The 27,577-nt window shown below is 43.9% G+C and overlaps 1 protein-coding gene across 4 annotated transcripts in view; it reads left to right on the forward strand.

The window, feature by feature from the left end:
• The window catches only part of TMPRSS3 (transmembrane serine protease 3), a 37,278-nt gene extending 17,775 nt beyond the window's left edge, over positions 1-19,503 (forward strand). For 2 of the 4 annotated variants that reach the window (XM_026858411.1, XM_026858427.1), the window contains one exon: positions 1,184-4,270. In XM_026858411.1, the coding sequence (XP_026714212.1) occupies positions 1,184-1,204 (21 nt within the window). In that variant the 3' untranslated portion in view covers positions 1,205-4,270. Of the gene's footprint in view, positions 1-1,183; positions 4,271-19,491 lie in introns of those variants that run through there. The other 2 variants (XR_003399403.1, XR_003399404.1) reach the window with 2 other exon arrangements.
• The last annotated feature ends 8,074 nt before the right edge of the window (positions 19,504-27,577 follow it).

Here is a 27,577-nt window from a genome sequence, read left to right on the forward strand (position 1 = left end):
AACAAACCAGAAGAAAGTAGAACTAGTGTGCCTTTGAAAATGGGACCAAGGGAATGGTTTGCACCTGGCAGATCTGTATTGTGGCATAACTGTCCTGATCTGCTCTTACCTGCTACTGCTCATCATGGACTGGTGTTATTTTGGTCTCCAGAATTTTTTGTGCTTTCTTCAAACAATTCAAAAATTGACTCTTTTAGCTAAAGCTTAGCAGAGGAGTTAGGAAAGAGATCCATTTTGATCTAAGAGATGGAAAATTGCAAGATAAGGAATTTGGCCATCAACATGCCGTTAAAAGCTTTCTTTCTGGAAATAAGCTTTATAACAGCTCACCGGTCAGGGACAATCATCTAATTTAAGGCATGATCAAAGAGGAGGCATTTGTGTTTTCTGATCTTCCATTTCTAGTTTTGAAACCTGAATAAAGTACTTCTGTCTCCCAGATTTTCAGGAAGATACAAACATTTTGCTAAAGGCTCTCTCCTGTGAATGCAAAGAAAAGTTTCTTACTGCTTTCCACTAAGCGGTGAAAATTAGCTGATGCTATTTAGCAAGTTGTTTCTCCAACACTGTGAACAGAATTTCTGCTGCCTTCATTTTGAACAGCTGTCCCACTAGGGAGGAAACAAAAAGTTTATAGCACTAAGGGGAGTGCCAGTGACCTACATACATTGTTGTCTGAGAAATATTATACTTCAACTATTAAATCTGAATAGACATGGAAAGTTCCCACCCCACCAAAAAAGGGAAAAAAGAGAAAATAGCAATGGAACAACTAAGAGAAAAAGATAAACCCCTTCAAAGCCTACTTATCTCCCTGTATGCGTGTGTCTCATGCATACAGTATCTATCACTATTACTAATATATTCCTCTATCCCCCATAACCATATTTCTTTATGTTCCTGTCTCACCTCATGCAAGACTGAGAACTAGTGAACTAAAGCAGAGAGGCTGATGGCATTTGCTGAGGTTCACAGTGCACACAATGGGAATTGGACTGCAGTTCTTTTGTCGAGGTGGTGTCTTTTTCTGAAGAGCTCCAGCTGGCAGGACTGACTCCAGCAGCCCTGTCCTTCCTTTGGTGACCCTAGTACAGTTGGGAAAAAAAGAAGTGTCTCCCTTTCAGAGTTCAGTAGGTGGCAACATGATCATTTGAATGGATGCATAACTGGTTTTGCTTCCCAGAGAGAAGAATTGCAGAGCTGAGGAGAGTGGCAGTGCGCTGGGCTTCTGAAAACCCACATCACCCTCCAGCCCCACAGAAGGACCCACCACACTCTTCTGGATACCTGCTCTAAGCTTTGCGCCTTCACAGACTACTTTTTACCCTTTCTTTTGGGTACTGGTAACTATACTTAATGAAAACTGTTGCACATTCAGCCTCTTTTGGATGGAAGAGGCAGCTGGATGCTGGATGCTGGGCATGAGTATAATATTTACTGTCAGCTACAAATTTCACATGTAGACTAAGTGCGAAGACTGATAACCAAGGATGCAATCTATCACAATAAAGTATTGCAGGCACCATGAGTAAAAGTCTAGAACAACTTTACGATCAGGTTGTTAGCTATTATTTTAGTACTTACCTTCCAAGAACCAGACTACATAAAGACTTTTTCTCCTAAAAACAATCATATATAAGGTCCATGGTCTGTTGCACAGGCAGCACCATCGTTCTTTGAAGCCATAAAGCAAGCAGGAAGCAAGCAGATGGCAATTTTGGCAAGCAGTTGGCAAGTATATTCAACTCTTGTTAGAAAAAAAATCTCTGAATTCGAGTCTTTTATCATGTGGCTTTGAACAAAGTCCCTAAAAATTGAATTCCTAGGTGTTTTCTTCTGGTAAATAGCTCTGAAATGAGCAACACACAGGTTGTAACTTTACTGAAAAATTCTGAGATAACTAAACAGTCTTAAAGGGAAGAGGAGCTTCTTTACTGCCTTTCAATAGGCTAGAGAGCCAAAGTCATCGCTCTATCTGTGATGCACCACGGAGTGCAATAGCCATTGAATACTCCCAAGCTGACATTATGTTGTACAGTTCACCAAGGCATTCACGGTCAGTCACCTTCCCTGTTTTCCTGCCCTTTCTCTGCACAGGACAATATAGATCCTGCACTCTTTGTATCTATTAGTGACACCAGTGGTGCGGACGAACTGATGACAGCCAGACATGGGACAAAATATCTGAAGTGCTGCTGTGGTTTCCTGTTTTACAAGCCTTCTTAACATAACAGCCTCATGTTGTTAGGTTGAAAAATGCCTGATTGTTTTGCACTTGCCCTTTGTAAAAATCCTGGGATGAAAGTTGTCAATTTTAGAATTGATTGACAAGGTCAGTAGGCTAAATAATGGATAATATTGTCAGAGCTTTTAATTATCAGTCAAAATTGGTCATCATATGATCAAGTGCTGCTCATCTGCTTGAAATGTGGTTTTGGATGTAGTCTGTATGCTTCTAAATCAGTATCTGCATCACTGCTGTCATCTACCACTGCTGCAGGAAATCATCAGTGGAACTGGAACTGCATTCTGACAGCAACAAGTTGTGTCCAAATCAAGAGAGAACAGCAAAACCACATGAACTGTCAACCTCCATATTGTTCTGTAGATACAAACTTTGATGTTATAGGACACTGCATCAATATCTTTCACCCTGGCTGAAGAAAATGCAGTGCAATGGAAACAGCACTTCCAAAACCAGCATGCTGTTAAAAAGAAGAGTGAAATATTATTGCAAAGACGACACAAAAAAATGGAATGAAATGGGAAATTTCAACTTGACAGAAACATGACAGAATTAAAACAAATTATGCTGAACCCTTGTGTAACTAAGACGTTTTCAGAAGAGTTTTAATGTTCACTCTTTGTTATCATAACACTTTCACAGCGCCAACATGGCTCATGTTTGAGTATTATCAGCAGTCTGAAGATGAGGGGGATGCTCTCTGAGCTCATGGAGTTGTTATTTCGTATTTCCAAAAAGACCCCTGCAAATTCCTTTTGAACTCCTTCTATTTCCATAAAAGGACTGTACAGTAAGTATTCACTGTGGTCTGCCTTTATATTAAAGAGAAATCCAATACAAAATATAAAAGCTAGTGAACTCTTCCCGACAAGAAACCACATTGACCCTCAGTACAATAACGGTCACTTCTAGCCCAATGAGCCTGCAAATCATTCTTTTGATTTCTCTTATGCCCCTTGCTGTGGTGTCTTAGGTATAGGAAGAATACAAAAGAGTCACTCTGTAAAGCTGTATTTTCCTCCCCCAATTTATGCCATTAACATGGATGCCAGGGGGTTTAAAATAAATATAATCATGATATTATCATATTTCTTTGTGTTTACCCAGATGAAGATACAGAGGGGTTTAAAGCGTGGGAAGTGGTTCTGTACAGAGCTGGGCATTGAGTTTTATTCAAAGAGAGGTGGGACTGATGAGCTGGTCACTACTGGTAGTCACTATTACAGCTGGAATGAACCGGTAGACAGAAAACTAACTTTTCAAAGAGGTTATATGACAGATTACCAAGTCTTTCCTTTTCCTTGGATTTTCTTCTCTCTATTCAATGAAAATAAATGGCTACACCGCATGTGCATGTGCCTGCCAAACCAGGTGGGGCTGAAGGTAGCTCTAGTTTAGCTAATCCTGATTAGGAGTTTCATGGTAAACACCTTTGAAGTATTTAAGATTTTTATAATAGAGGAGTGTATATCTGCTACATTATTAAAGAGGCTGATGAAACATGTTCTAGTCTGTGAACTCAGCTCACTGGTTAAAATGGTTGCTTTAACATAGGATTATGTTACAGCCATAGTATCCCTTAGAAATACAACCTGCTTATATGCACAGACTGTGGAGAAAACTTGCACCGACGTGTATAATTTCACAAGAAATGGTCAGCACATGAAGAAAAATTCCTTTGCCCTTCATCACCTGTTCCTGACATCATGACAGTTAAGTCTAGAAACTGAGACAAAGCTGGTAAGTTTGGATGAACCAGCTGTGACTTTTATTCAATATCAGAAACATTACATGGATAAATTCTCCTTTAGCCACACCGAAATTGATTTTTTTTTCACTTGAGATGTACAAATAAAAAGACGGTTCCTGAAAGATACAGAGATAAGCATAAAAACAAATGCCTGTTTGATGTCTGAGAAAGCCAAAGTGTTTTCTGAGAAGTGCTGTGCTTTGAACATGCTAACACACCCCACACCAGGAAGAAATCACTGTGCAGAGGCAAGGATGCCTCACAGCTCTGCTCGTAGAAGCTGTCTTACTGGCAAAATTCATATAAGTCTATAAATGACAATACAAGAACTGTACATTAAACTTTAAAAAAAAAAAAAAAAAGATCTGGCTCATCCAAATTTTTTGAGTCTTCAACATCCAAAGAAAGCAGGTTGAAATCTTATGTTCTAAATGTTGCACTGTAAATCTTGCTGTTGTAACAAACCTAGTTTGATCCCTGAAAGGTACACACTCTCTGATATCTCTGCACCTGTAGTACCATTTTAAGATTTGCAGATCAAATTTATTTTCTTCAACAAATAGCCCTGTGAGAAGTAGTATCACACTTGTGGGCAGCAGGAGCCTGATAGTACGTAAAGCACTGTAAGAAGTGAGCTTACTTCGGCTGTTTAACTTTAGGGAACGTACAGGGAAGTGTTTCTTATCTGAACTGAAAGAGTACACTTGATCATTGCCTTTAATCTCTGGTTTTGTGTATTTTACAAGAGCGGACGCTTCTGAGTTTATTTTATTGCTTTTGTCACATGTTTTCTTGCTGGCAGAGCTCCTGCCCCAATAGAGGACAGCAGGTTGTGTCCTCAGCATTGGCACCAGTTAGATGGGTAGGATTTTGAACAGTTTGCTTCAAAATTTGTCAGGGGAGAGGTGAAAATGCAGCCTCTGGATGGTACAAAATGGTCAGACCATTTTTCCTGATGAAAAGAAAATTGACTCCATAAGTGATTTGTTTTCCTGAAGAGCACCTTGGTAGCTGCCTGAGCAATACAAATGTGAAAAGTGCAATGGGCAAGAGGAAAAAGAATTAATGATCTCCCAAATTCTAATGCTGGAGTGAGTTTACACAAGGTAATTTCAGGCACACAAGTGGCAGCTGAGCTAGGAGCCTGTCCTCACCTCGGGCACCTACACTAGACCTCTGGTGTGAGCACGTATCGATGTGTCCCCACAGCCGGGACTGAGTAAGGCTGCACAACGAAAACAAGCTTGGCAAAATGCAACCTTAGAAGGCAAGACCAAAGCAACTACTTTAATCCTTTAGCAGAGGACTAGGTAAATGGAAATTAGCTGCAGCAAGTGGGATGCTACCCTGTGCACCCCTTTTTCAAGGACTGTTCCCTGCTGAGCCTGGTGCAGGGCCAACTGGTGGGGCTCTGGTGGCTGAGTGACCACCTGTGGCTTTCCTAAGAAAGGATTTGCTCAATTCTTGTTGCATTAAAATGACTCCCAAGGAGAGTAGTGGGAATGAAGCCTTCTTCTCTGAGGTGTTATCTTAAAATAAATATATCCCCCTGAACCTTGCCAGTGAGAAAGGGAGGGAGTGAAAACTGAGAAGGGAAGAGTCAAGAATAAGACTGTCCTAAAGCACCAGAGCATGAAGTGCTTGAGGGGGAAAACATATGCACTTAAAATTAAAATCACCAGTAAATTATAATTCCTTTCTACAGATTTCCCACTTTTTGAAGTATGTTTTGCATAGAAAGTCAAATAGAAGGGAGTTTTAGATTTTTTTTTACTAGTGTGACTGCAATATATCATTTATTTGGGCATCCTTACCCTCAGCAACATTACCTCTATCAGAAATTAATTTGAAATGCTTATGATAATATAAAGTCCACAGCAGATGGCAGCATATGTCAAAATTTTGCCTACACCTTCCATTTAAAAAAATAAATAACCTTAAAACAGTGCCTTCCTCAACCACCAGAAGTGGGTAATGCAAACGCAGTTATGGTCCCCATCGCACTCATGGCTACTTGAGGAGAGGTTAATGGGAAGATGCAGCTCCCGCAGCAGAGGGATGGAACTCCCAGGCACCTAGGATCATGATCAGACCATCTGCACACCTGCCCAGGTCTCTGGTGGGCACTGGCCCTGGCTCCCCAAACTGCATGGCTGTGATGTGTCTTAGTGCTGCTGGCTACTCATGCTATGGGATGCCCTGAAAATCATAGCCTCAGGTTTTCTCATGCTTTGATATATTTAAAAGTGAAATACTTGATATATTTAATACGTTAAAGTATTACAGCAGATTAGTAGTAAGATGTCACTGCAGAGTTGTTTCTGATCTAGAGAGATCTGTGGAGCAGTATATTATCCACATCTCCAACCACCTCCCCTCTGTGACTGAAGCTATAATTGGACAATAACAGTGAAAACGAACCTTTTCCCTACAGATTATTTTGCATCACTCACCCATGGCAGAAAGAAAAACATTTATTTAGAAATTTATCAACCTTCCATTTACTAGCACTTTTACTAGGACTAACTTACACACCACTTACAGACTTCAGGGAAAGAATATAGCTGTCACATACAAATATTTCTGTACAGGTACCCAGTGCTGACACTTACAGCCATGTGCAGGTACCTGTTAGATAACATAATTTTAAGAAATACTTAAAGCCAGTAGGAAAACAGAAGGTAAGCTTCCCCACTTCATCACACTGTGGCTGCAGCGAGAGTGAAGGGAAAGATGGTCACCTATTTAAGGTTTCCTTCACCTCCTCCAGCTTCTCCTTGTGGCAGGAGTAAGGCACAGCCATGTCAGCAGGAGGCCGTGGTCAAGATCTGTGTCCCTGCCCCTCCATGGCTCTGCATCCCCACGTCCACCCACCCCACAGTAATCGCTGCTTTTGCCTTCTCTGTAATACCACTAGATTCTCTCCACCTCTCAAGACCTTTTTGTTGCCTATCAAGCCTTTTGCGTTCTCTACCCCTCTGTATCCCTAAATACCCATCTTCTCCTCCTTTGGCTGCCCCTCATGTCCCCTGGCCACAGCATTTGGCTGAGCAGGAGGCAAGACAAGCATCAGCCAGTGGGACAGCCCAGAGGCTGATCCACTGATGGCAAACCAAAGCCTGAAACCTCCCTACTTTTCCTTCAACAGGAACAGTCATACAGATGTATTTCTTCCTCCCAGCTGAAAAAAACTTGTCAGAAGTTGGTATAACTGATTTAACAGTTTCTCTCTCAAATTCTTTAAAATATTCAACAAGCTCAGAAGATGTTAAGGGACTGGGAAGCCGGTCAGGAGGAGGCCAGATATGCTGCCTGCTTGCAAAAACCAGGAAAAAGCCCCAAGGCATGGGATAGCTTCAAGCCTTCCTTCCCTTCCAAAAGTAGTAGCTTCTCTTCTTCCTCCTCAACTCCTCATGCCCCTGGGGTGAAGACTCTAGTCACAGTCCCAGCCAGGCCTGGAGCATCCTCCTACTTTTCCTGATGTACCCACACAGACACACAAGGGTGTGTTTGGTGGAAATGGGACTCCACAGAGAAAACCAAGCCCCGGGTCAGTGGCTAGAGACAGAGCCCATCTCACTGTGTCAGGTGGCTGCGAGGACCCCCACGGGTGGAGCCCCTGCCTCCACCTGTGGGACTCAGAGACGTTGCCCTCCCTGCCAGCAGCAGGCAGAGCAAAGTAGGAGCATCCCAGTTTAAGCATTATCAAATGCAAGATCTTTATCTCTGGCAACCCTGCCTGCTGTGTAACACCATATATACTGTATGTGTGCTACACTGGCATTTTCTACCTTTCTGAATTTAAGGGCCACAGAGTCATTTTAAAAAAAGCTAGGGATCTCCTTGCATCATGCAGCGAAAACAGTTTTTTATTTACAAGTAGAGCTGCTTCTTTATGCTAACTTCCTTTTTCTGATCACACACTTGTACGCATGGGTACGTGTTCATATTTATAGATATCTTTTTTTTTCCTTTTTTTTTGGTAGCTGCTGTGCAGATCACCCTCTGGTTGCTAACAAACTGGGACTGGAGACTCAGAAATGCTGGTCCAGTTGATGAATTAATTCCCATTCATGTTGCAGTAGGACAGTAAGCAAATGCTGATCGCTGGCTCCTGTGGGACTTGAAGCACCTCATCCCTGCCTGAGATATGGGTGAGACAAGGGAGAGCAGTGACTGCTGTTTCCAGCCACTCTATGAACGCTGCTGGCATCTATTCATGAGACACCAGGGACATCCTTGTGAGACACATCCTTATGGAGACCTGCATGTCACAGGGGATTTTTCACTCGCTAGAATTGTATAGATCACACATAGACACACACACACTGAAGTGTGAAGACTGAGGCAGAGCAGGGACAGACCTGGGGCCAATCCAGACAAAGGCCAGCTCAGGGATATCCCCCAGCCCACAACACAGGCTTCCCCCAAGGAAGGGATCCCACAGCCCTGGGAGTGATGCCTGGACCCAGCTTGTGCCTGCCTGGTGTAACCCCTGCACCTATGCTGCGTGGCAGATGACAATGTCACACTTTTTACCACACAACGTCATCAGTTCTGCGATGTGGACTGAGCTGTCATCATCCTTATGGACAGCATCTGCAACTGCAATGAGTGTAATATTTTAAAGGCCTTTCTTTAGGCCATTGAAGTTCTTGGAGAGTAACAGAAACCACAGACATACGCAGGAACCTGACTTCTTCGGGACTGTTTTGCTGAGGATGTTTTTGCAGCATGAAGGAAAGAAGTGCCGCTCCACCTGACCTGTTTTCCCATTTTTTCCCAGTGTTACAGACAACCTGTGTGTGCTATCCAGCAAGGTGGTAAGAGCTGGGAGTGGAAAGGCTGCACAACTGCTCCCCCATCATTTGCCTGGGAGTACATGACTATCAGACACTGTTAAAGAAAGGAGGGGTAATAACAAGCCCCTCTGCAAATCTGTTTGCATTTGGCTCTGTACTTATGTGCCTCACTAAAGAAGAAACCCCATTTCTTGGTTTTTTCTCCCTTCAGCCCTTGCTGCCCCTGTTCATTTTGTCCCTGGCCTGAGCATTATTTAAGGGCTTCCCATTACCTGCATAATTTAAGAAGTAAATAAAAAATATTGCTGTGCACATGCATAAAAGCACTGAGTTGGTGATTCACCATGTTGAAGATAGCTTATTTAGCAACTGGCAGAATACACAGCCAGTGATATATGAAAGCTGGGCTAGAGCTGGTGAGAATGACCAATTTGATGGTCAAACCTCCCTACCACACAGACCTGATGCTGAACCCTGTTATCTTTGCCAGCCTTTGCCCAGGATCAGACGCCTGCCTGTTTATGGGACACCAAATGTGCTAACAACATGTGAATCAAGATTGACTAAAAAAAGAAAACCAGTCAAAAAGCTCCTCCTCAGGCAAATGTAAATTTAAGTGTTTGGACAAACACAACCGATATAAAATAAAAGCCGCAAAAGTGACTTTTTTCTGTGGACAAACATCCTGCCTAAAGTCTGCAGATGAAGGACAGCCATGCACAAGACGTGTCCTTTTCTGGCCCCTCACCACCTCATTGACTGTGGGGCTCAGCAGCACCCCAGAGAGTAAGCACAGGAGTTTGTATATCATCATCCAGAGGTTGTGCCAGGTGGAAGATCGAGCCATCCAAAGTTAGCCTGCACTTTTTAGGGGTGCTGCTAAATAACATCTTTCACAAGGGGTTTGCTTCATTGTCAAGAAATACTGAACATTGTGAACATTATGCTTGTAGCTATAAAGCTATGTGCAGAGGTGAAATATAATTTGGTATGGGATCATGAAAGACATGATGGACACAACAAATGAAGACACTTTGCATTTTGTTCCTGTCAGAAGGAGGGAGGGGAGAGATCAGAACACCAGTGATTTTTTTCTCTTAGCCATGGTAGCAGAGTCACATGCAGATCTGCTTTCCCAGCAGCGCTGCTTTTTGAGCAACTCAAAACTAACATTTTTCTGAATCTGATCAGGAATTACTGCAGCTTTTTTTTTTTCTTTTCTTGAGTTGGTGAAAAGCAGATGTAATTTTGGACTTAAACCATTCAGCAGCTTAAAGGGAGCAGCCCCATTCTACTAGCAGAGATTAAGGGAATGAAGCTATGTAGCTGCTTTCAAGTGGTTTATGAGTGTGCCTTTCACTCTGTTGTGTATGTAACATTAGGGGAAAAAAAAGTGGTTTTCAGAACATCCCTAAAGAATTATATTACAAAACGTCTAATCAATTTTCATTCTCCAAGTTAAATGAACTCAAAAATTAAGACAATATTAAGAAGCAAAGGAGATTTTCTAGATGTTTAGTCAATCTGGTGTTAATAATGTAAGTAAGATTTATTTAAATAGGTTTCTACAACATCATAATAGGTTTCTACAGCATCATAACCCTTGCTGTACAAAGCTCAGAAATGTTCTTTATGCAGGTACCTTCAGCTCTCCAGGCAAAGGAGGAGTATCAGAGCCACAGGATCAGTCGGAGAGTCTCTCAGGTCTTTGCAGTACGACATGTGTGGGCATTATCCTACAAAATACGAAAAAGGGATTCCTGCTGGGGATGCTAGTGTCCAGGCAGGGTGCAACAAGCTGTCATGACTCAGATCTTCTGGCTCGACCTCTCGTCCCTGGGGCCTCCTCGGTGAGGTGGCTGTAGCAGAGCATTTACAGCAGATGGCGAGGAAAAGGCCTGGCTTTGCCTCAGATGGGGCTGAAGCCAGGCACCCCACGGACCAAGCTCATTGTCGCTGTGGCACTGGAGATAAGACTTTTTTGCATGACCCCCATTTACTTTTCCCTGACACATTGCCTGCCATTTTGGTGGCATCGCTCTCGTATTCCAGCTAAGTGATACCCTGCCTCATGTTTACACCTAACCAGCTTTTAATACCTGATGTTTACAACTTGCCACCACTGTCAGCAGTGTGTTTCCACAGCGAAGCAGAGCAGTGCAGCGTCACTCCCTCAGAGGCTCCTTGAGGCGATGTTTAGAGGCATACCAGTCTGCACAGCAACATTACGGCTGTATGCACAGATAGGTGCTAGGGACTAATGTGATAAGAGAGAAACTATTACACTGTGAAGATGAGTGTATTCCATTTTGATAGCAGGACAAGATCATAACCTACTTCCCTAAGTAGCCCTTTGCTTAGAGGATTGACTTGTATTGGTCATACTTATAGTGGAAGGCAATACACCCCTGAGTTCATGGATATTTTTTGGTATGACCAGGCAGATCAAATATCAAATGCAACCCTGGAGAGGCTGCATTGATTAGTTAGGAATATATATTTATGTATGTCTGTGTTTTTCTATATTTTAATATAAGTGTATGCATATGTTTATGTGGCATATAGATATATATACATGTTGTTTATGTTATCCTTTGCTTTAGATAGACTGTAACTAATGTGGTATGCACCCAAAAGCAAGGGAAAACCATGGGTTTCTAGACATCACAGAGTCATCACAATGCTTACAACAGATGTGTTGCTTTGGCCCAATCTTCCCAGATGTGCTCTGGTGTTTCAGACCTGTCTCCAGGCAGTCAGTATCTACCAGAAGCATTGCCAGATCTCCTCAGCTTTTAACGACAGGTCTTTCTGTACATGGCTTTCTCCCAGACCTGCGCTATGCTGAGAGCTCAGCACTAGTGCATCTGCACTTTAAGATCCAAGCTGAACCTTCCAGAATGGATCCTCATGTCAACTAAACATCATACCACCTACAGCTCTGTTGCTCTCTGGTTGATAGCACAATGCCATGGGTTGAAGGAAAGCAGTATGCGGTATAGGGACATGGTTTAGCTGTGGACTTGGCAGTGTTAGGTTTATGGTTGGACTCAGTCTTAAGGGTCTTTTCCAACCCAAATGATTCTATGATCCTATGATATGTCTGGCCACCTGTCAATGTGCACAGCAGCAAGGGCTGGTATAGCTCTGACCGAACAGAGGGCCAAGGGGAGGCTGGTCCTTCCCTTCCCCTCTGCTGACGCTGGGGCCACTGACATGCAACCTTCAAGTCTTGCCAAGATGGCAGCCTGTGGTGTGGTGCAACCTCAGTGGCTGATCTACCAGGGATGCGGCATGGGAGGAGGCACCTGGGAATATCAGGGAGGCAAACACCAGTGCGTGCTGATGGCAGAGATCACCTCCTCCAAGCGAACACAACTGGGAAGGAAGAACAAGTGCTAGGAGGAACTCAGGGTTATCCAAATACTTGCCTGAGCCAAAGGGAAACAATTCTATCTTGAGGCCATTAAGTACACGAACTAACTAGAAACACTCAATTTCCTTCTCTTGCAGCAAGCTGGAGCATTGTGAGGTGCCTCAGGCATGGGTGTGCTCAGCTGGTGGTGGAGGGAGGGAGGGGAAGGGGGAAACAGAAGATGACCCTTTGGACCCCTGGTCCCCCTATTATGGGAACCATTTTTAAAAGCAGCACTGAGTCACCTGTGCACGGGAACCATGGCAGAGAAGAGTGGCGGAGGGCTGAACCGGATCGCTCGCGCCTGGGTGTTGGGTGCCCTATAGCAAACCCCCAGGTCCTGTGTAACACCAGTAGCACCCAGGAGTGTCCCAGACACCATGGGGTAGTGCAGCTGACACCAGGGGTGCGGACCAAAATGAGTCCTGATGCAAAGCTCTCAGGGACTCTGGCATGTCCAAACCCACAAGCGAGCACTACCAGGATCATTTCCCCAACACAACTCACAGAGTGGGGTTTCTGCTTAAGGAGGCCCTCCCACGGGGGTCTGCACCTAGGCAGCTGGACCAGGAGGCTCCTGTCAAAAGAAAGGCAAGTGGTTTCCCTTGCAGCGAGGAGCCAAAGCCCCTCTGGGTGGGTGAGGAGGGCTAGGGAGAGCTGGGCTGGAGGCAGCGGGACAGAGGGGGGCTCAGGACAGGCAGGGCCCCCCACTGCCAGCACCTCACAAGCAGCTAGCAGCTCTTCTGCAGGGGACCACCGCCACCGTCCCTCCTCTTCCTCCCTCTGCACAGCCGGTCCCTATGCCAGAAGAGGGAGTGCAAAGCCCACTCACAAAGCAGGCACAGCGCCTCGGATGATCAGCGCTTCCTAGGTTTAAATGTGCTCAGTTTATAAAGAAAAAACAAAGACCCCTATCTCCGATAATTAGTCCCTTCATATTTCCTGTCCTAATATTGCTGGCGAAGAAAAGGCAGGAGGAAAACACGGGGTTTGCAATTCTCAGCCTTTCCCGTGCTACCCTGAGGGCTGGTGGGGCCGGAGCATCTCTCGGAGCTGTCGCAGCTCTCCCGGGTCGGGAACGGCTACGGGCAGGCAGGGGCAGAGGCAGGGAGGGTCCAGCCACGGCACAGGGAGCAAATGGATCTGCTGACAGCCCCAGCCGCCGGGAGCCTGTGCTCCTGGCTGTGCTGGCCTGCAGGCAGCAAGGTGTTGGTGCAGGTAAAGGCTGGGGCAGCAGAGCTGGGTGCTGGGTGCAGGGTTAAATCTGCCAGATGCAAACACTGTGACCCCCTTTCTCCCCATCTCCTGCAAGGATCTTGCATTTCAGATGGGGTTTTGCTGCTATGATTTCAACTCTGGATAATTAATCCTACCCTAAAGCCTAGAGGATTTCAAAAACAGCTTTGCTAAATTTTAGGCCCAGAAGGCTTTGTAATGGAGGACGGGAAAAGAAAGACATCTGCTAGGTTTAACTGAACGGGAAGGGAGTAGTGTAAAGGACCTGCTGAAATCCACTTTCCTCCTGCTCCTTTCTCGCAGAGGGGGCTTGCTGCCTATGTCCTCTGAGCAAACTGGGCTAGGCAAGACCTGAGGCTGGCACCCAAATCTTGGGGCAGAGGGCTGATCCAGCATGTGCAGCCTTGCATCTTCAAGGAGTGAGCACCAACCCAGTATGAACAGAAGGGCTCAAGACACCCCTGCTGCCTCCTGGTTCGTGAAGGCAGGTGAAAGGTGATTGACCCTCTATGTCTGGGGCTGCTGTCGTATTTCCCTGGACACTAGTCCAGGGTGCATCAGAATAAAAACCACAAGCCCAAGCAGGAACAAGCCATCAACATTATCATAAGCCTTTTGCTGGGCTGTTTTCCCTGATGGCAAAGTGCCGTCACATTGCTGTCCCACAGCTGAGCTTCAGATGCCACGTGGTCAGAGGGGTAACCTGCAGTGCAGCCGGGAACCTGAAGCTGTCAAAACAAGTATTCGCTATGGCATGTGTACCTTTTATTTTAAAACCTCTAAAAAGGTAAAAGGATGCTAAGAGAAAAATATTTCCTTCTCCTAAACCTTCTCCTCCTTCTGCTGTGTCGTGGGAAGGTAAAGACTTCAGGACAGGAATGGCCCAAATGTCAGTGTAACAAAGTAGAGGATCTAAAGCACATCTGCTTTGTAGAGGTCTATATGCCCAGAGCCACTTTGATTTAACCAACTAAGAAGAGAAAGCAAGCAAACAAAGGAGAGAGAAATAAACAATATTTAAGGGTTTATTTTCTCCCCATCAGTCCTACAGATAGATGACTCACATTTCTCTATCACATAGAAACATAAAGATTACAGATGAAGCATATAAAGCCATTTGTCCTCATCCTGTCCTCATCTATTTTGCTATGACCACACCACAGGAATGGGTCTCTTCAAGAAGACATATAAACTTGTTTTCTCTTTTTCTTTCTGTTAAAAGGTGAAGTGAATTAGGCCAGGCCAGCAGCAGAAAGCCCCGTTGCACTAGGATGACCCACCCGATGCGAATGGGAACCAAACATTCGTGCTGAGCTGAAGCCCTGACCCTGGGGCCATCTAAAGCCAGCGAAGCTCACCTTCCTGGCTTCCTTTGTGGCCAGACAGGCTCCTTCAGAAAGGGAGAAAGCATCACTGCTGCAGTTACCCTCTGCAGGACCTCCCAGCCGTCCTGATGGCATCTCCCACTTAAAGTCTATTTGGAACCTATTTTTTTCTGGAGTGTTTTAGCTGAGGGTATCTCACCAGGGTCTCTGCTTTGCATCATCTCCAGGTCCTCATTTTCCAAGGTCCAACAATAGGGGTCATTTGTTTTGAACACAGAAAATCTCTGAGACTGGTTACAGTGTAGGAAGAAAACCTCTGACTGAAAATTTCTGACCAGCATGTTGGATCCCATAACTGGGCAGGGAATGATCTAACCAAAGTTTGTATAAAGCTACACTTAGAAATAGCAAACAAAGCATTTCATAAATAGTAGTTACTCTGAATAGTTCCCAACACAAACATCAGGGGCTGTATAGGTGGCAACAAATATGCTTAATTAAATGTTTGACAGAACTTTTTGTTACTACTAATGTAATTTCAGTAAAGTATTTTAAAGGGGCAAAAGGTCTGAGACAGGAATTTACCTCCAGTCCAGACTGGAGGAGAGAATGAGGGGAAGAACCCCAACCCCGAAGCCTTCAGGTGAAAGCACCTGGCAGGGGCTCCCAACTTTTGAGGCTTCATTCTGACTCATAGTTCCCCTCTCAGTTTCTCCCCTTGCAGGTGGCCCCCCCTTAATGAAAACAATTAAATATGCATTAGGTGAAAGTGGCTGATCCTATTGCCTAATGCGAAGGACATTTGGCAGGAAGGTAAGGGTGCCGGCCTTGTTTAGAAAGCAGGTCCTTTCTTACAGGGGCCTCATGTTCCCTACATTTCTAAAGTGCTCCTTTCTTATCGAGGAGATGAATAAAGAGGTTTTGAACCTCTCCAAACAAAGTCCAGCCAGCTGAAGACTAAAACCCAGAAACGGCATTTGTAGAACAGAGTAACAGTGGGTTCCAGCATCCAGAAACTCATCATCCAGTTTCTATGTAATTAAACCTTGCTGGCCCTCTTGTCAGCAGCGGGTGCTGTCATCGCAAAGCCCTTGGCTGCGAAGTGCTGTGTGCCTGTGCTCTGCACCCAGTAACCGGCTCAGGATGTGACACAGTGGGGGGACTCTAAGGGTGTGGGAGGGGGACATTTGCCACCAAGGAAGTGGTTTCAGTGAGGCAGGATAGGTGAAAGAGCTGAGATGCTTTCCATTACCTGCCTGGTGTGAATGTGCCTGTAAGACCTGGGCAAGAGCCTGCTCCTGCTTTGGGAAAACTGGTTTCACTTTGGGAGAAAAGCAGTCTTTGATCTCTGACAGGTGAAATGAGAAATGCCATGGACTCAGTCTGAAGCCTGTTGGGTTTGCATGAAGTTCATCAATGGCAAAACCTGCCCTCAAGTGCGCATGTTGCTTCACAGATATTCCTGCTGAAAAAGGCAACAAGAAACCTTGATGGCTATTACAACAGTCACTGAATCTTTCCAGCACTTCTTGTCTAGCCTGGATGTGGTTAATGTGCCTTTGCCTATGAGTGAGGTGCAGCTGATTGCTGTGATGTAGATACCACAGGTCCTGGGGACTAACCGGAGAAAGTCAGGGGTGGGTGGACCTCTGTACACAGCTGATCCCCGCGACATTGTCTGCACCACCTACAACAATGTTCTCCTTCAGCCCAGGGTGCAGGTCACCCCCATATCTCATGGTGTAGCCTCAGGGAGCCCTGAACTCCCCCAAAACCTATGGAGCTAGAGCTGAGCCAGGCTGTGGCATGGGCTGTCAGGAAACAGCTACCTGTTGAGTGACTGCTGGGGTGGACAAACGTCACCAGAGGTAACAGTGTGTCTGGTGCTGTGTCTCAGTATTTATTGTCACCCTTTGAGAGGGGGCTGTGGTGTTACCGGACAGAGATACCTAGTGAGATTTGCCCTTTTGGTTAACCAAAACCACAGATACAGCCCTTTGCTTTAGAAAAGGTAAAAGCCCACAGGACATCTCTGATTCTCCCACCGAATCCTCTCCCAGTGTGGCATTTGTTAGCACTGACACCAGCAGGCCCCCAGCCCTCTGTCTTCCTCAGCCTCCCTGCACACCAACATCCAGCTGTCTGAAACGGCGCCCAGTGAACTGCCTATTTCCTTTTTTTTTGCTTTCTTTTCTTATTTGTAGTCCCTTCATCATTAGTTCCCACAGGACTATCAATAGCATATTTGTCTGACACAGACAGTTTCACTGCTATAAATTCTCCACAGCCCATTGAATAGAGACTTTTTAATTAGGTTTTAGAATTTTTCCATTAGTAAAGAGACATTGCAAATTCAGGTCTCATTTCTGAAAAGCAAAATATGATAGAGAGGGAAGCTGCTTGATTTACTGCAATGTTAACATTTTCCTCCCTGTATTTATAGGCATGAATCAATTGCTGTTTTGCTACTGTGGACAGAAATGTGTTTGACAATTTACTTTATTGGGCTACATACGAGAGATTTATTCCAGTGATCCAACGTGAGAGCCTTCTTTGGTGACTATATTGTCTGTGTGACATATACAGAAAATGTGAACAATATCTTTTATCATCAAAATTTGACTGCTTTCCTATTTGCACCAAAATGGCTATATGTTCTCACTATTAAAGGGCTTTTCTGGCTTTAGCTCTCACTTTGCCTCACAGATCTGAGATAGCGCCTTATATGAAAGGGGAAAAGATTGAGTGGGTGCCACCTCCTCCACAAGTGTGAAAGAACAAAGCTGTGTTGCCTTCAGCCCTAGACACCAGCCTCCATGGTCACAAGAAGAGGGCAAGCATTCTCTTCTAGTATACTTTCAGTTACTGGTATTCCAGACTCAGGGAATTCATGAACCAGCCATGATACAGTTGATTCTTTAAAAACCTGGATGGATTTTACCTTCCAGGTACTGTTGCAAATGGCTTTTTGTTGAGCTGACAGAAAGCTGTCTTGCTTGCTGTCTGTCCCATCCCAAAACACTTTCTGATAGGGCGGAACTGTCATAGTGGTGTTTTGCCAATGCAGTCCTTGAAGGCGTCAAGTTTCTATTTCAGTCTACTCATCCTGACAAAACTTTATGTTGAAAAAATCCCAGCCAACTCTAACGAGCAATGTTTTAATCCTGCTAAGTACATTTTGATCTAGTTCTTGCACCTCAGCTCCAGTCCAGTGTGTTGCATCATCTTTTGCCAGGTTACACCGGGTAAGCAGGACGCAGCAAAGGCAGCCTCAGGTGCCATTTCATCTGCCGTGGCATCCTTCATCCCAGCTGGAGACTGACAACATGCTCATCTAGGCCTGAGCTAAAGACCTTTGTGGCTTCTGCAATGCTGTCACCTGTGGTAACATATTATGAAAAACACAGTAAAGAAAAATGTTCTTACTAAGATTTCAGAGTTTCAAGAGATGGAAATTTGTTTCCCCTTTTCTGATACTTGCCAAAACTTTACAGTTCACTCCATATGCTCACTCGCTTTAAAATCCTTAAAAGGCAGGTTTTGAAGGAATGTTATAGCTAGCCTTGTAATTTCTTTTGAAATTTCTACTTTTTCCTTTCATTATTTTTTTAAGTCCTTTGAAGAATTAAACTACCTAGAGAGATGGATTCCCCCTGAAGTAGCTCTCCCATTAATCCTCCTATACTCTTGCTAACATTACAGCTTAATATTTCTCCCCTATTTTTAACCACATTTAATTGGTACAGAAGAAACACTTCCTGGCCAGTATTTCCTCCACTCACTGTCATCAATGAGAAGAGCAATAACTGAAACTTGCTAAAAGCAGCAATTGTCTTGACTCCACTCTGCCACCACTGTAGGTAATTTTTGCTAGCGGCTTAGCTGAGCCAGGCCAGGTCTCTTTCTGCCCTCTAATTTTTTTACAGATCCTGTCACGTTGTACCTCCCTCTGAGCCTTCTCCAGTCCTCACTGTTATTTGGAGATAGCAGTTTAGGCAGTATCTTTTTGCTACATTAAGTCTTAGGCTCACTTATTATTTCCTAGGTTTCCTGATTCTTCTATTTCAGGAATTTCTCATTTGTATTTATCTCTTTAGCTATTTGTGCCAGAAATAACCTTACAGCCCTTTGCCTGCATTGCCTGGTTTTCAAAGTTTTGATCACCCACTGTTCCTGTAGTAGCAAATGAGAACTGTGGATTGGTTTTGTTTTTTTTTTTCCTCATGTGTCCTGAATAATGTTCAGTTGTTGACATATAAGGTGAAAACCAGGATTCATAATCTGCTCTAAGAAGCTGCAAGAAAACTAAAAGGGGAATATTTACCTTTATCTTGCAGGAATAATGGCTGCTAACCTCTGTGTTCTCCTATTTATGTCACCACTTGCCCTGACTCTAATGAATGAATTATGCTAAAATGATACAGCATGGGCAATATTTATCAGCTGTTCAATGCCACTGCCCTCAGCACATCAGTGTTTGGAGCTGCCAACCAGTCTCAGTGCCTCCCCGTCCTCTGTCCTCGGTGCAGGTGTTGGCTTGCTTGTACCCCTTGCTGGCTGCACTGCAGACAATGCAATTTTGCTGCAACTACAAGCATCCCTCTCTCCCCCCCACCAGTCACTGTGGGAGGCAACTGACCCAGAAACCCTTCCCACTTCACAAGCACTGCTAGATTTGGGTCTTTGTTCTGGTAATCGCAAATAATCCATGTGGATAGGTTTGCTATGGGTTTTGATGTGTTTCCACTCATCACAGCATCTTCCATTTTCCAAACTGGGACATTTTTACCAGATTTAGTATTAAAGACAAACTAGATTATCTTGGTTTTGAGCTCAAAACTTTTACCAGGTGATTAAACTCATCAATTTAGGAGAGTTTGAAAAGATGTTCCTAAAAATTGATGAAAATCAAAAGATGCAATGACAAAATGATACAATTGGCCAGACTAAGCTAAATCCATGCCCAGCCCAGTTCCCTAGGCCATGCATGGCCAGTTACAGGTGCTTACAGGAAAACCTCAAAAAGTAGAGAGAATGCAGTCATATACCATATTCTTCTCATTTACAACCCCTGCCTCATCATTTTATTGAATAGCCTTCTGGTTGTTGTATTCTGAGAAATGATGAGTAACATTAGCTAAAGTCCAGCTAGCCATGGGCAGTGATACGCTTCCAACCTCCAGTGATTTGCAGCTTAGACATTTCCTGAGATAGATGTAAAGTTTGGGGATTTAGTAGCCCCAAACAATTTTTCTTCAATGAGTTAAATTGATTGCTTTTCAGACCTGTGTGAAGTTTGGCATCCACAACATCCTGCAGAAGGGACCTCCACAGCTGAACTGCACTTTACCGACATGCTCAGCGAAGAACCATCTTCCTTCACGTGCTTCTAACCTGCCAATCAGACTTTTGTATTAGATGAGATGGTGAGCTTTTCCTCCTGTGACCTGTATGGAGCTCATAGCCTGGAGATACCTACTGATTGCAGTTGTTCCTGGTGTGGATGCTGTCCCACACCACCACCCCCATCGCGGGATGTTTTACGGGCTGGAGATAGAGAACACAGCATGAAGAAGTGGACGTACTGTGGGTTTATAAAATGACATAACAGCGTGATTTTGTGTGATTCTCTATGCCTTGCCTAGTAATTGTTAACCTGCCATCTGCTTTTCTCATGGTTGCTAAGCACTGAGCTGGTGTTTTCATAAAACTGTCTGTTATCCTCCATATGCTTATGTCACACTTACATCGCACTTGCGTGTACCCCAGGGATACTGCTCAGGGCCCATCATTTTATCTGAAAAGGTAGGATTTGTCCTTTCCCAGGTGTGTATCACTTCATATTTACAGACATGAAGAATCACCTGCCATCTTATTCTGCAGTCATTCAGTTTTGCACAATCCATCTGAGCAATTGGCTCATATCTTTACTACTACAGAAATATTGTGTCATCAACAATTTTTACCCTCTCGCCTCCTCTTCCAGATGGTTTATGAGTTTGTTAAACAGCAAAGGTCCCAGCAAAACTCTCTGCAGGATCTTTCTTGTGACCTCTGCCCACAGTGAAAACCATCCACTGGTTCACACCCTCTACTTGTTACCCTGTTTTTAATCCAGGAGAAAACTTCCCTATGTCCTGTGGCAGTTTCTAAGATCCTTACACTCTTCAAAATGTTTTATCATAGCTCATTCCTTCCATGAGCCAGAGGGCTTTTCTCAGCATCTCTTCTAATTACACTTTCTCCTTTTTAAATTGGGGCAACCGGAATGCAGGCATGGGAACTGCAGGGATTGCGTCGGTATCAAAATATGTTTGCCACTTTATACTCGGTCCCTTTCCTAATAACTACTAAAACTCATTTTGCCTTTTTGACACTTTGAATATTCATTTGGCATATCCACAATGATGCTAAGCTATGTGAGTGACAACAGCTAATTTGCAGTCCATCTTTGTGTTCATATAATTAGGTTACTCTCTTGATGCACTTTGCACCTACCCCCTTTGCCTTTCATTTGTCATTTATCAACCAGTCATTCTTGTAAGATATTTCTGCAACCGTTCAGTTACTTTTGAAAAATATGAAGAAATATTTCTGAATCATCAGCATATTAATCACCTCATTATTCACCAAATTTTCCTCATCATTTATGAATATGTTGAACAACAAATATCCTCTCCTCTTCCTCGTGATTGCTGACCTTTGTCTCCTATCTTAGAAAAAGTTATTGTTTACCTCTTTATGATTTTACTTTCCTGTGGTCAGGTTGTTTTTTTTCTGTTTTCTTTATTTGGTTTTGAAAAAAATTCTTTTTTCTTCTAGTAGCTTCCTTTACTCTTCCATTTAATTATTCTGGGTCTATACCTGTGCCTGAGGACATTCTTTTCATATATTTTTGTTTGATGGTAAATATTTACTCTGAGTCTTTCATATTGTGTCTTTAAATAGCGCCCTGCTGTTTGCAAACATTTCACCCATTTCACTCTTCTTTTAAGTTCCATTCAATAAGTGTCATTGGTTTATATTTCCCTTTTTAGAAAGTAATAGATCAGGATTTGGGCTTCTTTATTGGTTGGGGCATGGTAAACTGGAATGCATCACAACCACTATCATAAAGAGACCTTCCAATGGCCACATCTTGAACCAGATCTTCTGCATTTCTCAGGTCCAATTCAAGAGTTTCTTCCCCTTTCTGGGCCACTGCAAAACCGATGGGGTCTAGAAAAGAAACAAAAATGTATCTTTCCCTACCTTGTTGGTTACAGCCAGTGTGTCCTTTTCTCCACAGGCTATTCCCCACCTTACTTCAGGAATGATAAGCATTTTCTGGTGTTGCTCTGGTGCTCACAAAAAAAAAAAAAAAAAAAAAAAAAAAAAAAAAAAAAAAAAAAAAAAGATGAATGCTGGCAAATGCAGGTATGACAGGTTGCTTGGAGAACCCAAAGCATTAGAAAAATTAATAAGCTCGGATCTGTATTTCTAAATTGGCACTGAGTTTTGCAGCTACAACCGAAACTTTTGGCAATGTGTCGGATGTGAAATGCAGGCTTTTAGATCTGACACAGCTCTGAGCTACATATTTGATTAACTTCAGGTAATTATTTTTTCATTTTATCTTGTGCAAGGACATTGGCCACAGAAATGTGACAAAATCCCTCCTCCAACACTGTGTATGGTTTGTAGAAATGACATATTCTCTTACAAAATTCCCCTGAAGGAGTCTATACATACCTGGCTAAAGTTGGTTTTGATGCCTGTGTTAGTATATCTCAGCAGGTATGGTTATTGAAGTGGTGGATCTCAGTGGTTACTCTGAACTGTCCATTCCCAGAATTAAATTGTAGGGATTTCTCTGATTATTTTTTGGACCCAGTGTTATTTGGTAGATAGGCAGATACTATCCTGATCTAAGGGCTTTTGTGTGCTAAGTCATCTAGTTAAAATCTGTGGGAGGCTAAGGGCCCTCTCCCTCATTTACACCAGAAATGCCAGGGTTGGCTCACTGCTCCCAAGCATGAATCAACACGTCTTACACAATGGGTCATCAGAAACCTTATAGTACCTCTTATCCCTACTAATTTCTTCTTTTTAAAATTTTAATTTACAGCTCAATGCTTCTTCCTCTTTCTGCAGTTCCTTCTTCAGACCCATTCAGATTTTGGTCCCACTGAGGGTGAGTTTAGCAGCTTGGAGAGACAAGAAGTGCAGTGGGACACTGCCCGCTGCAGTAACCTACGTATGAATTAGATGTACATGAGGGTCATGGAATTACTCTCTGTACCTAATATCTTCTGACTCGGTGACTCCCCTGTTTTCCCTAGTGACACATATCTGCTCCTGTTCAGAGAGCTGATGTTTTTATGCAACAGGTTTCTCCGTAGTGTGGCTTGCAAAAGCTAGCCAGGCAACCATGTAACTGGAGCTTTGCAAAACCTTTGGCTGGACTCCAGGGGCTCACCTATATAAACGTTTAAATTTTTCCAAAAATCTCACCTGTCCCGTATTTCAGCCTGTGTTTAACAACACGCACAGTTTCAAGCTTTAGTCTCAACGTGCTATAGTTAGGTCTGTCTGTGTTTTCCCAGATGTGGTATTTTTAACGTTCCCTGAGAAGCATTGCTTGGCTAATTGTTTCTGAAATAGGGGCCTCCCTGAAAGAAAAAGGGAAAACAGCCCCAGTCTGTGCCCAACAAGGGTGACCCAAGCGAGTGGCACAGGTCGCACTGCTCTGCACGGACACCTCCAAGCTGCAGCACAGCTCCTGCTTGCTTTGCGGGAAAAAAAAAAACAACTTGGAGTATGTTTTACAACAGACAAATCTAAAAATAACATGCTTAGACACCCCCCCTACACACTCAAAATATTGACATTTAAGCTTCAAAAACATGGGGATTTCCTACATGGGCTACAGAATAACCTCTGCTAGGGAATACAATACAAATCCAACACCATGATGGTTGTTACAGACACTGAGCTGCAAATCTTACTGGGAACCTTTCCTGGTATTTTTGCTTCTGCTCAAATGCACACTCCTGCACAATCCCAACAACCTTGTTGGCCTCTTGAAATTCCCATTCCCATATGTTCAGCCCAGAAATAAATGAGTACAGGCTCAGAACAGGAAGGAACATTAGGAATTGACTGCAACATCTCTTGAAGATTTTATTACATTTTTTTCAATCTCCAGGAAACTCTAATTTACACCTGAAACTGGGGAGGACTGGAATGATTTCTGCCATTAGCCCAGTATCCCTTGCTGCAGGCAGAAAACTGCAGCTCCAAATCCAGCCCCCTATTTTATTTATCTTTATTCAATTTTCTGTAGGTTTTAAGAGGAGCAGTCGGGAAGCTCATCATTGTACCATGCCTTGCAAGGACAAGCAGCATGAAGGAATGTGCCTATTGAAAACACAATGGTCTACAGAACAGTATCTGGCAGATAGTCACAGCAGCTGCCCACTGTGCGGGTACTCTGTGTGTACACACACACACACACAGACTGTTTTGGTGCCATACACGAACCACCTGTATAACTTGCAATGGTAGAGCAGCCGCACAACATGGTCTATGAGCACCATGGGAAGTACACCCTGAAAAATACACCCTTTAAACATTGTGGTCCTACAGGCCATACCATGGGGGAGAGCAGGCACCTGTGCTGCCTGTTCACTACTCCACCTTCCATGTACCTCCAAAAATGATGAAGCAAAAAGGATATAGGAGGGCATCCGTGACTGTTGTGAAGCAAGGCAAACAGTAAGCCTAGTGATAAGGGAGGATAGTACTACTCATTGATATTGTTTCTATAAACACTCTCATAAAAAACAGTATTGCAGTGAGTGAGTGGCATGGCACCTAAGTGGTGTCAGACTATCCCTGCTCATGAGTCTCTCCTTCTGCTGAGCGCCTCTTGCACAGCTGGAAGGAGCAAAATTGCTGAAGACTCCCCCCTCCTTTGCCTCTGATTTTTTTCTCTTTTATGATGATTTATTTTAGGGAGCACTCAAAACTTGAGATTCATTTTATGGGCTTACATGCAGTGGCTCACATGCAGTTGGCCCAAGGACAGATTTCTCAGGTCAGCACTCATTTTAACAGTTACCACAAAAGGAAATTCCCTCACTTTTTTGTCCTAGACAAAAAACCCTCCCTTTAGGATGCAAAACTAAGTTGTACTGTTGGTTGTGTGTTTTTAAGTGAAAAGAAAAACATTCCCACATCCTTTAAAAGTTCTGCAATATCAGAATAAAAAGTTGCAGTTACTGACCTACAGCAAGAAGGTCTGTACCAGCCATGTTGGCTTCTCCATGTGCTTGCTGGGAAGGAAATGAGAGCACCACAGTTCATCTAAAAGCCCTGTGGGACTGGAGGAGGGTGGTGAGGGAGGACACGGAGGATGAAGAGGAGGAAGAAGCCCTCCAAGCCCCTTCTGGCCATGGGCACTCTCAGAGCCTGGGTGCCCTATGCCAAGTTACCAAAAGGTCTAGGTAGGTGCTGGTCTCAGGGAACAAAACACATTCACACGAAACCCCAGATAATTTTCAAGGCTTTGCTATATAAACATATTAAAGACCTTAAAGTAATCCGCTGGCAGAAAGCAAGAAGCTTTTCTTTCAGTGTGTTTGTTTTAAGATTCCAATCAAATGCTTTTTCCGCAGCAAAAACTCCGTCGGAGATTTGCCTTTGTGCACGCAGTTGGGAATGGGCCCAAGAGGTGGCAGATGACAGATAAGGACTTAATTAATGTCCAGTAAGAAGCAGGAGGGATGAATGTTATCAGCTGTTTCACCTGACTCACACAATGGGCCAACAACCTATTGAGAACTTGATAGAGGCTGGAAAGCAGTGCGGTCCTCCCCCTTGGGATGACTGCTTTCCTCTCATGTATGGACATTTCAGCCAATCTCATGCCCTGCACCATGAGAAGAAAGCTGAGGGAAAAATTGCCGATGTCTTCAGTGCACCAGGCATCATGATGGGCCTTTGGGAGCATGGTCAACATTGCACGTAAGGATAAAACTGGATTTTTAAGTTTTAAGTCTGATGTTTTATCCCAGTGATGGAGGTAAAAGGCATCATATGAATTGCTGAGTGCTGGAACCCAGTCCTCTTCTGCCTGCAGCTTGGTATCTTGTGAAATGAAGGATATACAAAATGTCCAGTTTACAAATCATAACATTCATTGAGTAGTGTCATCAGTATATTAAATAGGAATGGACATCAATTAAGTCCATAAAGTTAAACAGCAGGACAATGAGCTTTATTATTTTTTCCCTTATAGACCAAAATCCCTCCCACATGGTTCAAAATACTTTTCAACAAATAAATTGCCTTCAAAACACAACCATAGAAGTTAAAAGTTCTCGCTTTGAACTTTATCAAAGAAAGGAGAACAAAACAAACTCCTACATGATAATCAAAGACGTGAATGCACAATTCTGTCAAAGATTGAAGAAATGCACTGAACACCTTTTCTGGTGATGGACAGAAAGAATTCCTTGGTGGTTTTCCCATGGGAAAAGGGATGCTGCAGAGCACCAGGGGGGCTGTGGCTGGCCCTGACTGCTCTGCAGGTGCCTCTTTTGTGGAGGGTGGAGAGATTGTCCCACCGTCCCACTGCTTGTCTCCCTCTCCCTGGCACTGCTTTGTTTGTGTTCAAGTGTTGGGAAGTATCTGGAAGTTAAGAAATGTTACAGTAAATGGCAGAAAAATGTCCAAAAGAGAGATTAAAGCCTGACCAGGCAGACCAAGACCCAAGGCCCATTTTTCTGAAACAGCACAAAGGCTTCCTTAGCGGCCACCTTTGAAACAGGAGAAAATCAATAGGGAAATTAACAGATCAAATGTAGCGCTTCAGAGGTTTGGTTTTGGCAAATCATGTGCCCGTGGTGTTGGATGGATTCCAAAACAATACAATGCTCTGGGGACCTGGCAGAGGCGATGGGGCAGCCCCACGTGTGGCCCCCGGGACAGGACTTGCAGGATGGGAGGGGGTCTGCTCCAGGAGCCTGACCTTCTGCCTTGAGCAGGACAGCAACTCCAAAGTATCATCTGGGATACTTGGGTCTGACCCCTGGAAGAGCACAGTGACTGTGGGTCAGGCTGAAATCATATATAAATTCTCCTTTCCTCTCTGGAGTCTCTTCATGATGTTGTCCCTCTTGGTTTTTTTGTTTTGTTTTTCCTGATCTTTTCCTATTTCAAACTGGTGCAAACTTCCTGATGTGTGGAAATGAACCACGGCCTCAGCCGGGCTCAGTATTTCACAGACACAACTTCCACTTTCTGTGTTTACATATTTCTTCAGGTGCACAGTTTGGCCTGTGGTCTCCTGAAGCTTGGAGATGTCACACCTCCAGCCCTCCTGCCTCACCCACTTCAGAGCAAGCATAACCAAAACCTTAAGGCCGGAGAAAAGATTAGGCAGAAAAATATGTACATATTTTTCAGTATTGGCCACCATTTAAAGCCGCCCAGAGGTCTGAAATACTCTAAGGGCAATGAAATCATCTGGGGCTTCCAGAGGCCCCCAGCACCCTCTATTTAAGAGATTATGAGATCACGTAATCGATATGTATCTATAGGTATGCAATAGATACATGATCAACAGCTCACAGGAGCCTAGAAAATTATCTCAGGGATATCAAAATATGTACGGCAACATTTCCTAATTAAACAAATGAAAATGTGACCTTTGGGTGAAGCATCGGATGGAACAATGTTATCAGACCTCACCAGGCAAACACGAAGAACATATAAAACGAGCTGTTCCCAGGGAGAGTGGCACTTCTCCTCCACCTGCCT

This window comes from Athene cunicularia (assembly GCF_003259725.1).
Source record: "Athene cunicularia isolate RWA chromosome 1 unlocalized genomic scaffold, athCun1 chr1_part1, whole genome shotgun sequence".
Classification (NCBI taxonomy): Eukaryota; Metazoa; Chordata; class Aves; order Strigiformes; family Strigidae; genus Athene; species Athene cunicularia.